This window comes from Dryas octopetala, chromosome 1, assembly GCF_963921425.1.
Source record: "Dryas octopetala chromosome 1, drDryOcto1.1, whole genome shotgun sequence".
NCBI lineage: Eukaryota > Viridiplantae > Streptophyta > Magnoliopsida > Rosales > Rosaceae > Dryas > Dryas octopetala.
In genome coordinates this window covers 11,676,964-11,693,087 of record NC_141366.1, presented here as the reverse complement: position 1 = coordinate 11,693,087, position 16,124 = coordinate 11,676,964, and the positions used below count along the sequence as shown (strand labels likewise).

Genomic DNA, 16,124 nt, shown 5'->3' with positions numbered 1-16,124 from the left:
AAACTCTAAGAGTCTAGCCTTATCATACAGTTAAAGCATAACGACCAAGCGTACAACACAACCATGGTGTCTCAAGTCCAGGGACCAGTTGTATTATCAAGACTTAACGATTTCCTATTGATGAGTGTGTAATACTCCATGACGGGTATTCGTTACTTTGGTCACGTTCAGTGAACCATATACTGACACTGATAATATGAGACCGATTATCCTAGACATTAAGCAGAGATAGATCATGCTAGTCTTAACGGATTTGATATTGTCCAGATATATATCAATTTTGCAACCAGGAACAATTTAGACTTCAAGTACTAAATGATATAAGTCTCACTGTCCTAACTTCTTTTGGATAATATTCCTTTAACTTAAAAACATGGACCTCTTTTATGCATATACATATATTAAAATATAGTATGTATATGAAGAATGGAACATAACAGACAAGTTTGCCCGTGATGTTAAAAATATACACAATACGTTTATTAAAATGATTTACATTAGGGCATATTCCAACATATCTTAACTCACACTTTGATAATATTAATATGAAAATATTATACATTTATATTTTCTTGTAATTGTTTATAATATTAGTAGTTTAATATTTATGGTACCATTAACATAATAGTATTATATAAGCATAGAAAACTAAATTTCGGTAATTGTTTCGGTTTTTTGTATATATTTCGATTTTTTTGATAATCGATTGATTTACCAACTTTTTTCAAATTTTTGAATTTCGAATAGTGAAAATCAGTTTACCAAACCAATAAATTTCGGTCGATACCCGGTCGATTTGGTAAAAATCAAACCAAAGGCCAACCCTAGTTGGAACTATTAATGAATTACTTGGGGCTAAATAGCATCACCCAATTTATACTCGACCCAAATAAAAAGACTTTTGGTGTAGACTTCTTGTGTCTCGACTCTTGAGTATGTGGGCTCCGCTCTATGTTTTCGCTGGGCCTTGCATTTTTCTTGTCTGTCTCGTAGACTCATTGTCATAAACTTATAAAGCAAACGAAAAATGAAGGTGTTCATAATACCCATATTCGATCTTTCGTATACACTCATAATAATTCAAGCTAGCTATTTAGCTCTCATCACTTTCTCTTTCCCTGTCCTGCATGTACAAACTCATTTTGTGCGTATAGTTTTTCCTTCAAATGTGTAGGTCTTCCTTTGGAAAAAAAAATGATGAATATTATGTACCTCTTCCCTTGGCTTGATCTGCTTCTTCATTCTCTGTTGGTAGTTTGCTATGCAACTCTTGCTTTTGGTAAGATAGCAGAGGCACTGGGGAAGACGAACTGGAATTTAAATGCAGATCCATGCTTGGAAGGCCGAATTCCTTTTATTTTTGACCCATACAAGGAAGTATCCCCTTATAATGAAGTCTCCTGCAATTGTTCCTTTGCCATATTACCGAGATGTTTGTAACTCTCTCTCTCTCTCTCTCTCTCTCTCTCACAGACGTCACATGGAATTTACACCTAACTAGTCATCCCAAATGATCTGATTAATTTTGTTTAATTAGTATTTACTTTTTTGGAAATTAAGTGATTGGTGTTTACTTTATATAAAGTTATAAACCCAATAAAATTGATCAGTATTATATATAGTTTTGTATTTCTTTTTTGGACGAAGTATATATAGGTTTGTATTTGATTAGGAATTTGATAGTGCACTGATCATGCACTCATGGAGTCATGGTGAACCAATTGATAGCTTCAACCATAGCCCTGTCCATGATGTCGGTGAATAATTAAGAAACATTGATTGACATATCATTACTCACTCTTGTCAACAATATATTTATCTCGGATATTTAAAATTTTTCACAAATATCTTATAGTAACTCAAAAGAATTATAATAGGTGTTTTATAATTCAATTACTCATCTTTCTCATATTTATATATGCCCACAATTGATATGCTTATAAGAATTTTTTTAAAAAACTTAATACGTGTTAAGTTATATACTTATATGATTGAATTATAAGAATGAATGACTCATTAGGAAACAATTATTATTCTTATATTTTTGTGTTTTTTTTTTTTTGGTAAATTTGACTTTTCATGTGAAAGAGAAGTTAGAATGATAAGATGCTAGGCTCTTGGGGTTAGCCCAAGTGGTGAAGGCGGGTGGTATAAGAATTAGAATTAGACTAAGTCCATAATTTGATTCTCTCCAATATATAAAAAAAAAATAATAATAATAATAAGATACTAGTATTCGAGTCATCATGTATCACACATATGTAGAGAAAAACTTACATGCAATAAATGTACATATTATTTTTTTCACAATAAATGATCACATAACTAATATATGAAGAAATGCTGTAAAAGTATGATTATATACAATGTTATATGCAAGTTCTGTTGTTTTCCAATTATATTAAATGAAGACCGTAAAAAAAGTTTATGAGGTCCCGTTGCCACTAATAATATCTACATGTTTAGCTGGAAGACCAAAAGTCTACTTTGACCATGACTTGTATAACGAATGTTTATAGCGTATAGCAGCTAAGAGATGAAGAATTGAAAAAAAAAAATATATATATATATATATAAGCGGATAAGTCGAAAAAACATGAAGAGAAATTAGGAGAGAGGTTGAGAAATGAGAGAATGAAGGACTGAAGGAGTAATTTAGCGAGAATGGAAAAATAAAAAAATGGGTCCAAGGTAATGGACCGGTCCACGGGCAAGGCTATGGCCTGTTAAGAAACATACGAAATGGGTCGGCCCTAGCCTATGGCCCTATCAAGTGTTGTCAAATACACTAACTACCTCGCAACTTTTTTATCTTTTTTGAGATTTTCAATTTTACTCTCACATTTTAGTTTTTTTTTTTTTGGTCCTATGGAGGATTCTCACACGATGTATGGATTTCATCACTTCATTGTGAAGGATTTTTCATAGGACATCCATTTTTTTTTTTAATTACAGGGAGAGAGAGGGTTCGAACCGAGTGTATAGGAAGAGGTATTGTACTTGACCAACTAGACCAACCTCATTTCACAGAAAATGCCCCATTTAGGATGGTGTCTTATGACAAATGCACTATATAACTGTTTGTGTTTTATAATTGTACAAGTTTTATTCTGTTCAAAGACGTTTCATGAGTTCAAGTCCGAGCTTAGTTCGAATAATCGAATTTCTTGAACAACAGTTCATTAGAAAATAAAATAAAAAATAAATCCCGGCTTTGTCTAACTACCTCTTTAATTACGTTACCTTATGTAAGTATCTTCTGTAATTCATTATAATTTGATATGTTTTGGTCTCAGTTACCTTGTGTGGCTGTGTAGTCTTTCCTCTTAGGCACAGCATAACTGCGTAACAGGTGTTTGTTAAATTGCAATTAAGCTTTAAAACTCCCTTTTTTGTTGAAGCACAGAAATCTGAGAGCTCAGAATTTAACTGGAACACTCCCACCAGAGTTGGTCAGGCTCCCCTATCTCCAACAAATGTACGTATTACACTGTCACTACTCCGACTTTGAGTCATATAATTAAAGCAAGCAAAAAATAATTTTGAGTCATTATATATGTTTTAGTCTAATTTCATTAACTCATTTCTTTCCTTCTCCTTTAGTGACCTCACCCGCAACTACCTGAATGGTACCATCCCTCCAGAATGGGGATCCATGCAACTTGTCAACATGTACTCTCTCTCTCTCTCTCTCTCTCTCTCTCTCTCTCTGTGAAATTCATGCCATGTTCGTATTATTTTAGTGGCACTTCAATGTTCTTCAGCCCTTTCTTTCATAAACAATGAATCTAAGACATTGAGTTTGTTCATATTGATGGCTCTTCAGTGTTCACGAGCCATTTGTATCATAAATGTTGAAGCTAACATATGGGGTAGTTGCATTTCATATTGAAGGCCATTTTAATGTGAATGAACCATTTTTTGCATAAAAGTGAGTCTAACATGTAAGTTTTGTTGCAGTTCCCTTCTTGGAAACCGTTTGACAGGTTCTGTCCCCAAAGAGCTTGGAAACATCACCACCCTGAAAAGTTTGTGAGTGTTGATTACTCATTTGTTTCTTCCCCCCCAACTTGATTGCATGAAGATTCTTAAACAACTTTTTTTAATGAATGGAATTGAATTTGTTTTGTGTAGGGCCATCGATATGAATATGTTTTCTGGAGTTCTTCCCTTGCAGCTTGGGAATTTGTCCAACATAGAAAGAATGTATGATGCCCTATTTGAAATTTTACGCACCCTGATAACAAATATTTTGTTTATTTTGGTTGGCTTTGCTGTAGACAGGTGCTGGATGTTATCACCAGTAAATCATTAATTTCTTTATCTTTAGTATAACTGTTTTCTCTCCTTAATTTTTTAGGATTCTTTCCTCAAACAAATTTACTGGGGAGTTGCCGGAAACATTTGCCAACCTTACCACATTAAAGGACTTGTAAGCTCTTACTATTCTTTTTCCTTTTATTAAGGTTTTGAAAACACCAAAATTAGTCATTATTTATTGCATCCTGAGATTAATTGGTATTATTTTCCTTTTTCCATCATTATACAGCCGGATAAGTGACAATAACTTTTCAGGAAAGATACCTGATTTTATTCAGAACTGGACAAATCTCCAAAGAATGTGAGTCTTTTCTTTATGCCTTATCTTTACTGTTACTTAATTCTGAAAATTATATTATCACTAATTCAGTTCAAATTATGACTTGTTGGAACAGAGAGATCCAGGCTAGTGGTTTGACGGGGCCAATTCCTTCCAGCATTTCTCTTTTGAAAGAATTAACTAACCTGTTAGTTTGGCTTTTGCTTTCATAGCCATTTATAAACTCAAATATATTAGCAATTATGTAATTTTTATTCATGGTTCAATTTTAACATTGCAGGAGAATTACTGACTTGAATGGAACTGAAGCACCCTTACCTCAACTTAAGGATATGACAAAACTGAAGACACTGTGAGTTAATGCTAGCATGACACACAATTTCTTGCTCAACAATAACTCTTTGCAAACTCAAAGATTAGTGTTTCTGTTACAGGATGTTGAGGAGTTGCAATATTACGGGACAGCTACCTCCATATCTTGGGGAAATAACAACTTTGAAAACTTTGTCAGTATAAATGTCTTTGTTCCATTTTTTTTTTTCCTCTCTTCAGGTAACTTAATTAGTAGATGTTATTCTGCTAATTAAATTAAGGATCTCTAAAATACATTTCTTATATGTTTGTTTGCAGAGACCTTAGCTTTAACAAGCTAACTGGAGAAGTTCCACCAAGCTTTGCTAACCTAAAGGTGAATTACATGTAAGCAATTTGAATAACAGATCTTCACTTTCTTACACCAAAATTCAGGCAGACATTCTTAATGGTTATGTCACACCCTGCCCAACTAGCTGGAAGTGTTTCTCAGCTAAAAGATATTGATCTAATGCACTCAGAATTGACAAAATCATTTTAGCAAATCTTAACCATGATACACTTGCATAATAATGAACACTACATTCTTTACTGATTTGTTTTGGTATAAATTATGCTTAGGTTCTTAACTGGAAACTTGCTAACTGGATTGGTGCCTGATTGGCTGACAGGAGGCTATGTGTAAGCTTCTCTTCCAAATGCTAATCTTTAGTTTTGTACTAAGGAAATTTATGCTATCTATTACTTGATAAAGCATAGTACATGTATTATAGTGTGACTTTGTAGTGTGGAGCTTGATTTTCAATTATACTTACGAAATAGGCATTAACTGTACATTCGGTATTTTCTCGTGATCACTGGCATGAAATTGTTGATAGCATACTTAGATAGGACTTTTCATATGTTATGGTGTACCTTTATTGTTGAGCTCAGACACGTATCACCTATGAGTGGTGAAAATTGTTAATAAAAGATATATAATATTCTTACATCCTAGCGCTTTTTTTGCAGCGATCTTTCATATAACAACTTCACCAACCCAAATGCTGTTTGTTCAGGACAGGGCTTGTAAGCATCTCTTCATTATCCTAAAGTTAATTTGTGTCTGTCTTGTAGAGCAAGCTTAACATTTCAATCTGCGTTAATTTCTACAGGAACTTGTTTGCAAGCTCTTCAAAGGGCAATAGTTCGTAAGTTTCAGATTCATCTTCTGAAAGCATGCATCATAAATTTACTTGGCATTCCTGTGTATTTCTTAAATCTTATTCTGCAACTCATTTTCTTTTATGATGTTATCTTGCTGACTTCTTCTGGACCCTCCATTATTCTATCAGCGGAACAATTCCATGTATGAAAAGTGCATCATGTCCAAAAAGTAAGTTGGATTTCCACTATGCGAAAAAGAAATAACAGAAATAATTGCTTTTTTTTTTTCTTCTGGAATTGAGTCTTTTTGGTCTCATTGGCTACTACTCTCTCTTTGCTTTTCTTAGCATGGTACTCTCTTCATATAAATTGTGGTGGACCTAAAGTAACTGTTGATGGAGATCCCACACCATATTATGATGACACAGATTCAGTTGGAGCTTCATCATTTGTCGAGCACACAAATTGGGCACTAAGCAGCACGGGTCACATCCCTGATGATAATGACAATAGAGACAACTATATTTGGAATACTTCATCTAGACTCTCTATGACCAACCCTGAGTTGTACACGACTGCCCGCGGTTCTCCCATCTCTCTAACTTATTATGGGTTTTGTCTGGGAAATGGAAACTACAAAGTAAATCTCCATTTTGCGGAGATAATATTTACAAATGACACAACATTTAGCAGCCTGGGAAGACGTGTATTTGATGTTTACATTCAGGTTAGCTATTCACATACACTTCCACGTACGACATGTTCAAATTTCAAGTAAGAACATGTAATAGATTGCAGTCAAGACTGAAAATATAAAACTTATTTAGTACGAGCTTGAAACATTAAGTAATTGAATTAGCATATTGCAGGGGAAACTAGTGCTGAAGGATTTCAATATTGCAGAAGAAGCACGTGGGGTTGGTAAGGAAGTCGTAAGGAAATTTCCTGCTGTTGTAACTAATAAAACCTTGGAGATCCGTTTGTATTGGGCTGGGAAAGGGACAACAGGTATTCCTTTTAGAGGAGTACTCTATGGTCCTCTTATATCAGCTATTTATGCAGATCTTAGTAAGTTTTACACTGCTATGAGCTTCTTCTAATCACTATATGTAGACCATCGAGAGTTTCTCATATGTACAGTTTCATATTTCAACACAGTTAAATTAAAGATCCGACTTTAGTTCTTCTGGGTGCTTCTTTTGATTTTTGTTGGCACTTTTGAACTGAGTCTTATTCCATCCCATTATTGGACCTTTGACCCAATTCTTCACACTTTTTTTCCTAGTTTGCTCATCACATAACTGAATGCATTTCTTTGTAGGTGACGAGTATGTGCTTTTAAATGCAATGAAATTCAACATTAATTTTTAAGTATTTACATGAAAATATTCATTTTCACCTAACGAAACATATAATATATATATAAGCATCTAAAGAAAATTAGACAGCAAAATTATTTCTCTTATCATCTAATTATATTAAGGTTGCACCAAAGGGTTGAATTTTTTATTCTAATAAAGCTATTCATCTTGTGGTAGGCTCATCAGAAGGAAGTAGCATATCTATAGGTGTATTGGTTGGAATTGTCGCTGGAGGAGTCGTCTTCAATATATTACTAATCCTTTATTCTAATAAAGCTATTCTTTGGATGAGACGCTTCCTAGAAAAGAAAAATACTTTGGAGCAAGGTATCTGCAGTTGATGTTATAATGGTTGTCTTTTCTCATTTCTATGATGTATATCTATGTTATTTTGTACGACTTTTCATGTATATATAGTTAGGCACACACATAACATGTGCACTATCACGCTTGTAAGATGATAATTATTTATAGTATTATATCGTTGAAACTCATGATACAAAATGTGCCTGCGTATTGGTCCACTGAACTTGTTAAATTTCAAGGACTTGAATCTGTCTTGAGATATTTACAAATAAGAATGCTATCATTCTGAAATTTGAGACACAATTTCTTATATGAGTCTTCTTCTGGTATAGGTTTAAAGGGTCTGGACTTGCAAACTGGTAAATTTAGCTTGAAGCAGATCAAATCTGCCACAGACAACTTTAACATAGCCAATAAGATTGGAGAAGGTGGTTTTGGTTCTGTTTACAAGGTATTCTTCAGAACCAGTCATTTTAATTCATCTACTGCATTTGAGCTAATTTGATTAGTTGTAGCCGTTCCTTATTAAATTTCTTTGTGCTTTAGTGAATGGATTTTGACTATGTAACTCAAATGCAGGGCCTTCTTTCAGATGGCACCATAATTGCTGTTAAGCAGCTTTCTTCCAAATCAAAGCAAGGGAATCGTGAATTTTTGAATGAGATAGGCATGATTTCTGCTCTGCAACACCCTCATCTTGTCAAGCTCTATGGATGCTGTATTGAAGGAAATCAACTGTTACTTGTCTACGAGTACATGGAAAATAATAATGTTGGACATGCTTTGTTTGGTAAATATTACTCTTGTATACCTTTCTATACCTACACTCTTTCGGTTCATGCAGGTGGCTAAACAAGATTTCATAAACAAATATGTTTCTTATAACTACTTTTTATTAATTTGATAAACTGAAGGCCCAGAAAAAAGTCAGTTGAAGTTGGATTGGCCAACAAGATGCAAGATCTGTGTTGGTATAGCAAGAGGTTTGGCTTACCTCCATGAGGAATCAAGATTGAAGATCGTTCATAGAGACATCAAAGCTACTAATGTGCTTCTTGATAGAGATTTTAACCCAAAGATATCTGACTTTGGATTGGCCAAGCTTGATGAACAGGATAATACCCACATAAGCACCCGGATTGCTGGAACTTGGTGAGTCCCTATGTTTTAATTTATTTTCTTATACTTTTTGTCTTGATCTTCATTCCACTCCAATGAGTCCAGAGAAATAGGAAAAAGAAGATGGAACAAACGGAAGGTTTCTTTGCCTTATATAAGTTTCAACTTAACCAGATCTTCCAAGAGATTTCAAGAGCAGATTTGTTCTTTCAATACAGCTTTGTTATTTCATCTCTCTCTCTCTCTATCTCTCTCCTATTGCATTTTAAGCATTCAACTAGGAAAAACCCTACTATTTTAGGATTAGTAGTATTTTTACTATTTTTTTGGGATAGATGTGTGGAAATGATGTGTGACTTCCTAATTTTGCAGCGGATATATGGCTCCCGAATATGCATTGCGGGGTTATCTAACTGATAAAGCAGATGTTTATAGTTTTGGAATTGTTGTATTGGAAATTGTTAGTGGGAGGAGCAACACATCTTACCGGTCAAAGGAGGAATGCTTTTATCTTCTTGATTGGGTAACATGAATCTACTGCTCCCTTTTTTAATGTTGCTGTTTTGGAGGTGTTTTTCTCTGTTTTCTCAACAACACTAAAAAGATGTACTTGTTTTCTTTTTCCTAGAATAAAAAAGAGCCTTAAAGCTCTATAAATCTTATATATATTGCAGTACTTGAATCATTGAAATTGAAATCAATTTTAAGATAGATTATATTGCTATTTGTATTTTTCTGTTACTAGGCACTTCTTCTAAAAGAAAAAGGGAATTTGATGGACCTAGTGGATCCAAGGTTGGGCTCAGACTATAATAAAGAAGAGATGATGCTTACAATCAATGTGGCTCTCCTTTGCTCTAATGTCTCTGCAGCAGTTAGGCCTACCATGTCTTCAGTGGTGAGCATGCTTGAAGGCAAGGCTGCAGTTGAGGAGTTGGTCTTAGATCCAACTGCCTCAAGTAATAAGATCAATGCAATGAGGAAACACTTTGAAACCATTTTTGAAGGGACCAAGAGTGATAGCCAGACACAAACTATGTCAACTGAATGGCCCTGGACTGCTTCATTTTCATCTGCTCAAGATCTCTATCCAGTCAATCTTGATTCAGATACTGGGAGAACAGAAATCAGAGACATTGAGCAAGCTGTCTTGATTGGTTATCAGTATAACTAAACCTTGCCCTCAAGCATATATGTTCATAAACCATTTGTAATTCCTCTATAATTTTTTTTTTTGTTTGGAAATATAATTTGAAGGAATAGTTACAGAAGTTTTACAGCATGAATTGTTAATTGTTAAATCAACTGTTTATATCACCTTGTCTTTTTAGATTACTGTAATGACTACATTGGATAAACCCTTTTGATGAACTTGCTCCGTCATAGAAACTGGTATATCTTGTCATTTGTTTCAATCAGTTCCTCAAAAGTTTGCTTTACAAATTAAGTCAAAATTTGTACTTCAGGGCAGAGTTTCACAGTCTGAAGAAAATTGAATTCATTACTAGGCAGCAAAGTTTTCTTGTTGTTGCTATCTTAGATTCTGAATGCTTGCGTGCTACTATCAAATGGGGTTTTCCCACTTGTTATAGAAAGTAGAATGCTATAAGAATGGTCAATGGTGGATTTAACAAGTCTGCTGCATAACAATATACTTTTGAACTTGTTGTGCAATTTGAATCTTAGAAGGCATGGACTTATTAGCTTGGACAGCTCAAGAGGATAGCATAAAGTCATCTCTGGCAGCTTTTCTAATGCTCCAACAACTATTACAAATGGACAACAAAACTTTTTGTGTAACCTTGCGTCTGTCCAGCCTTTCATAATTTTCTCATGACAGTCATTTACAAATCAATGCTTGTGTCTCTATGTATTTATGGAATTGAATTAAAGAAGAGGAAAACACTAAATTAGAATGGACAAGGTAAAAGGTATGGAAGGGTCACTAATTAGATGAGTGACTAATTAACACATTGGAATCTTATTACGTTACCCGTAAGTAACTACCCAAAGTACCTTTTCTCTTTCTTTCTTTTTAAATTCTTTTTTATTTAATCTCTCTTCTTCATAATAGGAAACAAATCTGAAATCCCCCTGCATTATGATTTCACTTTAATTTTTCCTTGTTGCTAATTCTCCCCACAGTACACATGTAATGTCTGTACAAGATGTAACTCTAGTAGTTAAGAGTATTTATCCTTACACATGATAGGTCTCGAATTCGAATTTCAAAAAAAATTGAAGTGGAGTTTTTTTATATAAGGTAAAAGAGGATATGATTCCTTAATGGGAGAATGGAATGGATACCATTAAATGAGTTTCCCTCATTTACACCACAAGAAAAGGAAATAATAAAGTGTCAACTCACATCATCCTCTCTTCATATACAGACAGACATTTATAAATATAGGAGAGAACAAGAGACTCTGTATCTCTGTGACTCTGTGAGAGAGAGAGAGACTGGTTTCTACTTTTCTAGTCCCATTTCCATTACTCTCTCTCTCTCTCGGTGTTTTTTACAAGGACTAGTCAGAAATGGGTTCATGGGTTCATAGCTGTTTTTGTGTTACTATAGCTCTCCTTCTTCTTCTTCTTCCTGTCGTCGTTGTTCCACTGCCTCACCATCACCAAACAAATGGTGCAAATACTGAGTGTGATTTCTTCAAAGGGAGTTGGGTTCTGGACCAGTCCTACCCACTCTACAATCCCTCCACGTGTCCCTTCATTGAGCGCGAGTTCAGCTGCCAAAAGAATGGCCGGCCTGACCAGATTTACACCAAATACAGATGGCAGCCCCATGATTGTAACTTAGTAAGGTATATATCTTCATGTCTTACTCTCTTTACTCTCTGCTGCTCTTCATCTACTTATTGTCTTTCTTGCTGTATTGCATTATTGCATGGTTTGGTGCTCATCTTTATTGGTTATTTATTTTCCTAGTTTGCTCAAGATGAAAATTGTGAAGAAAATTAAAAGAAGATTATTTTCTACATAGCTAATTCTTTCATTTGGACCTACTTACCATTGGCCCCAATATTATTGGTATTTAATGCTAAGAATTATCACCATTAATGATGCTTAACTATGAATATGATGGCGTAACGGTATTGCTTGGCAGTATAAAATTCAAAACTGGGCCAATTGAATTATTCATGTAATTAGTAAGTAATAATATAGTATTGTATTTCTTTCGGTAACTAATTAATTAATAATTTAATACTACATATACCCCGATTCAACCTTATTTTAGGCTAATTGAATGCTAATTTGAATTCCAAAAGTTTTCAATAATTTTTTTTGCTATATATCACTGAAAAATTGTAAGTTCATAATCGTCAAGGTTTTTTCTGTTTTTTTTTTTTTGACAACTTAGATGTGTCGGTATGTAAGTGGTCTAACTACATCACATGAAGTGAATTTTATATAATTCCTTCTTGGACTTTAGAGACATCCTGTGCACTTAGCAGATCAATGTTGTTTAGAAAACCAAAATATTTGTGGCAGACAGGCAGAGAGCTGTTGCCACAGGAATAAATAAATAAAGTGCCCCACTGCCTCACTCTGTCACTCACAATGATTTTCCAGAGAAATCTTATGTTTGGCTGCATGGAAAAAGTCAGTGCTGGCAGCCTTTCATTGGAGACATTACAGCTTTGGACTTTGGTTTGTGAGCTAGCTGTGATTGTGATAATGTGATAATCACAGTATATAAGATGATACATAGATTCTTCCCGTCCACTCACCACTGTCCACGTGGCAGTGAAACTAATGACATTATTTATTAAAGCCTTAAAGCTCACGGGGCTCTGCGGTGGGGATATGTCATATTGTATCATGTGAGTTGTAGCAATGGAACATGCATGCTCTATAGTTTCAAACTTTTAATTAATTGTCTAGCTGCCCTGGTCTACTACTACTTTTCTTTCTAGTGCATGATCATGTATTTTATTGGTCTCTGACCCAAACAAAAGGCCGGGTGCATGTTCTTCTCACCCTTATAGCATTATTAACCATGTTATTAGGTTCCATGCCAAGACAAAAAGAAATTATAGTTAAACATGCCATTCTAGGAAGGACTTTTTTTTTTTGGCCATTGTCATTATAGATGGAGGAGTGTGTACAGCAGCAGATCCAGAAATTTGTTTTGTAAAGAAGCATGCCTCCTAGTTCTTAAAGTTCTCTCTTTAAGATATTTTATCAATCAGTTTTTGTATCTTCTTCATATTTTAAATTTAACCAAAAAAAAAATTAGTTTGGTGGGGTCGATCAATTGACCCCCTAAATAGTGTGTAGCCGCCAGTGGTGTTTATGATATATGATCTCCGCTTATATTTTCATTATTACTTATGCTATGGTCCAAACGTTATCATTTAATTAGGTTAAGTGCTTAAATATTGTTTAAACCATATATAATCACAATATTAGTATATATATATATATATATAAGATCTAAAATGAATAGCACCATGTATGATTTATAAAGTAAAAAACTTACTAATTAAGCTATATCTCCACCACTGATAGGAGAAATTGTTGCATATAACGAGTTTATATATACAACACGTTTCTTTTACAATAACTGTTACATATATTTTCAAGCTTGAAGCTAGATGTGAGAGCTACATTCTATACACCTTTACCTTATGCATATATGCGCTGTACCAGCCTGGCAATTTACTGTTATTGAACTTTATAGGAGTTGGAAGTTGTCACGGAGGGTGAGAGGTCCCTCCATAATGAATAATGATTATGGATCGTTGAAATTAATTTGCTTTCAAGTGGGCATCTCTCTAGCTACCACTACCCTCCGTTGGTTGTCATAGTTGCTTCTTGCTGGTGCAGCTTTACTTTGTTGCCCATTTGGGTTGGTTGCTCGATCTTGTTTTGGTCACCAAATGTTTTGCTCAATCCGTAGCCCTCTTTTACTGTCCATAAATTTTTATTTGCCAAAAAAGTAGCATTATTGATATATGCATGCTTATTAACTTCAAAGCTAGCTAGTAGTTCAACGACTGTAATTAAGTAGCTAGTTAATTCCATGGACACCCAAACTGAAATTTTGACAATTATTGCTTTGGTTTTGTAGAGTTGACGGGCAGGAGTTTTTAGAAAGATTTAGAGGGAAGAGCATCATGTTCGTTGGAGATTCATTGAGCCGAAATCAATGGCAGTCATTGACATGCATGCTTCACTCAGCCGTGCCAGATGCCAAATACAATGTCACAAGAGTCAATGATGTATCCATCTTCACATTTACGGTATGCCAATTCCCATTTTGTTTTGGCCATTTTCACCTGTTATATTTGAAATAATTTTTTTTTTTTTTAAGAAACAGTCTGACATATATTATAGTATTAAACTCTAAATACTAACTACTGATCTGATAGATTTTTGTTTGGATTATTTCACAATAGAATGCTACGTACCTAATTTAATTATATATCCAACCGCAACTTAATTCAACTGAAGTCACATCAATTTGGTAAGTGAACATCTTATACTAGTCGATGAAGCTCAGTTTTCGATCATTTTCATCCATTTTCTTATCTTGTGGCATTGCAAAGCAAATTAATGGGAAAATGATAGAGGGATGGGGAAGTCATTTTCCATCAAAATTAATTGGTTAGGACCATGTCTGGGTCCGTGTTAAGTCTCACGTGAAATTTCCTCTTTCACTTCCCTTGGCCAACTTGACCTATATAGTGAACTTTTGTGAAACATGAAATATGTGGTCCTCTTAATTTCTTATTTCTTTTGGTAAATGGTATAGTGAAATTTACATTGAACACTACAGGATTATGGACTTAAAGTGATGCTAGACCGTAATGTATATCTAGTAGATGTTGTAAGAGAAAAGACTGGCAGGATATTGAAGCTTGATTCGATTGAGAGTGGCAAGTTATGGATGGGGATTGACATGCTCATTTTCAACACATGGCACTGGTGGGGTCGCAGAGGACCCTCTCAACCGTAAGTCTAAACCCATGCATTACTATAAAAAATTCGGAATGTTTTTCAATAATAAGATTGTAAATTTGAACCATTGATTAATCTAATTTTTATCTGGATGCGCTCGTGGCTTGCATTATATTTGATATTTTGACAAGAGAACGTTACTCTACAAAATTTAGTTAACAATTCATATATAATTTTGCAGATGGGATTATGTTGAAGTAGGAGGCAGGATTAGCAAAGACATAGATCGCATGCTTGCTTTTGAGAAGGCACTCTCGACTTGGGGTAGATGGGTGGATTCAAACATTGATACTGCAAAAACTAAGGTTTTCTTCCAAGGAATTTCTCCCTCTCATTACAAGTAAGTTCCTCATTCATTAGATTTAATTATCTAACTTATTGAGCATTGGATCTTCAAACAAACTTGTACTTTTAATTTTAAATTTTATCTACTTTTAGGTCTGGACGGTTGTTAGTCGTTGATAGAAAGAGATTAAGGAGGGATAACTACGTGTCCCTGTTATAGGAACATGTGTTATCCCTATTAGAGAGAAAGAGAGAGATTGAGGAGGGATACCACATGTCCCTGTTGGTGATACAATTAGAGCATCCAACCCAAAACTAATTGTGATAGAATTAGAGCATCCAATCCAAAACCAATTGGCAATGGGTGGAGAGGCCCATGACTTATAAGCACATATACTAAACTCTAATTTTTAATTTTTAATTTTATCTACTTTTAGGCCTGCACGGTTGTCAGTCGTTGATAAAAAGAGATTAAGGAGAGATAACTTACATGTCCCTGTTATAGGGACATGTGTTAGCCCTGTTAAAAAAAAAGAGAGAAAAAGAAAAAGAAAGAGAGATTGGGGAGGGATACCACCTGTCCCTGTGTCACCGGGACAGGTAAGTTCCTCTCAATAATAAAAGTCTTGACTCTTTTTCATTTTGATTTTGATTTTAGTGGCAGTCTTTGGGATGAACCAAGAGCAAAGAGTTGTGTAGGGCAGAAGGAACCTGTGCTTGGGTCGACATATCCAGGAGGTTTGCCACCAGCTGTGGATGTGGTGAAGAGTGCTTTAAGCAAAATAACAAAGCCTGTCACCTTGCTGGATATTACAAACCTCTCGCTGCTGCGTAAAGATGGACATCCTTCCATTTATGGCTTGGGACAGACTGGAATGGATTGTAGTCATTGGTGTCTTTGTGGAGTTCCAGATACTTGGAACGAGATTCTTTACAATTATGTTCTTTGAACAATATTATTCATTTTATATATACTTCCGAAGGATGAAAATTGGACACATTCTTGAAAAATAATAAAA

The 16,124-nt window shown here is 34.6% G+C and overlaps 1 protein-coding gene and 1 pseudogene across 2 annotated transcripts; both read left to right on the top strand.

Moving 5' to 3' along the window:
• The first annotated feature begins 1,080 nt into the window (after positions 1-1,080).
• Positions 1,081-10,273, top strand: LOC147297874 (putative leucine-rich repeat receptor-like serine/threonine-protein kinase At3g14840; annotated as a pseudogene). The gene is made up of 23 exons (XR_015120092.1): positions 1,081-1,432; positions 3,407-3,478; positions 3,604-3,672; positions 3,961-4,032; positions 4,135-4,206; positions 4,361-4,432; positions 4,550-4,621; positions 4,716-4,787; positions 4,881-4,952; positions 5,035-5,106; positions 5,231-5,299; positions 5,534-5,593; positions 5,924-5,980; positions 6,067-6,102; positions 6,247-6,287; positions 6,406-6,785; positions 6,928-7,126; positions 7,597-7,746; positions 8,058-8,176; positions 8,305-8,515; positions 8,640-8,877; positions 9,217-9,367; positions 9,590-10,273. The product of XR_015120092.1 is annotated as a putative leucine-rich repeat receptor-like serine/threonine-protein kinase At3g14840 (transcript).
• A 977-nt stretch (positions 10,274-11,250) lies between these two features.
• Positions 11,251-16,124, top strand: TBL41 (TRICHOME BIREFRINGENCE-LIKE 41). The gene is made up of 5 exons (XM_086230211.1): positions 11,251-11,660; positions 13,931-14,102; positions 14,639-14,814; positions 15,002-15,160; positions 15,764-16,124. The coding sequence occupies exons 1-5, from the start codon at positions 11,380-11,382 to the stop codon at positions 16,053-16,055; spliced, it is 1,080 nt and encodes a 359-aa protein (XP_086086337.1). The 5' UTR covers positions 11,251-11,379; the 3' UTR covers positions 16,056-16,124.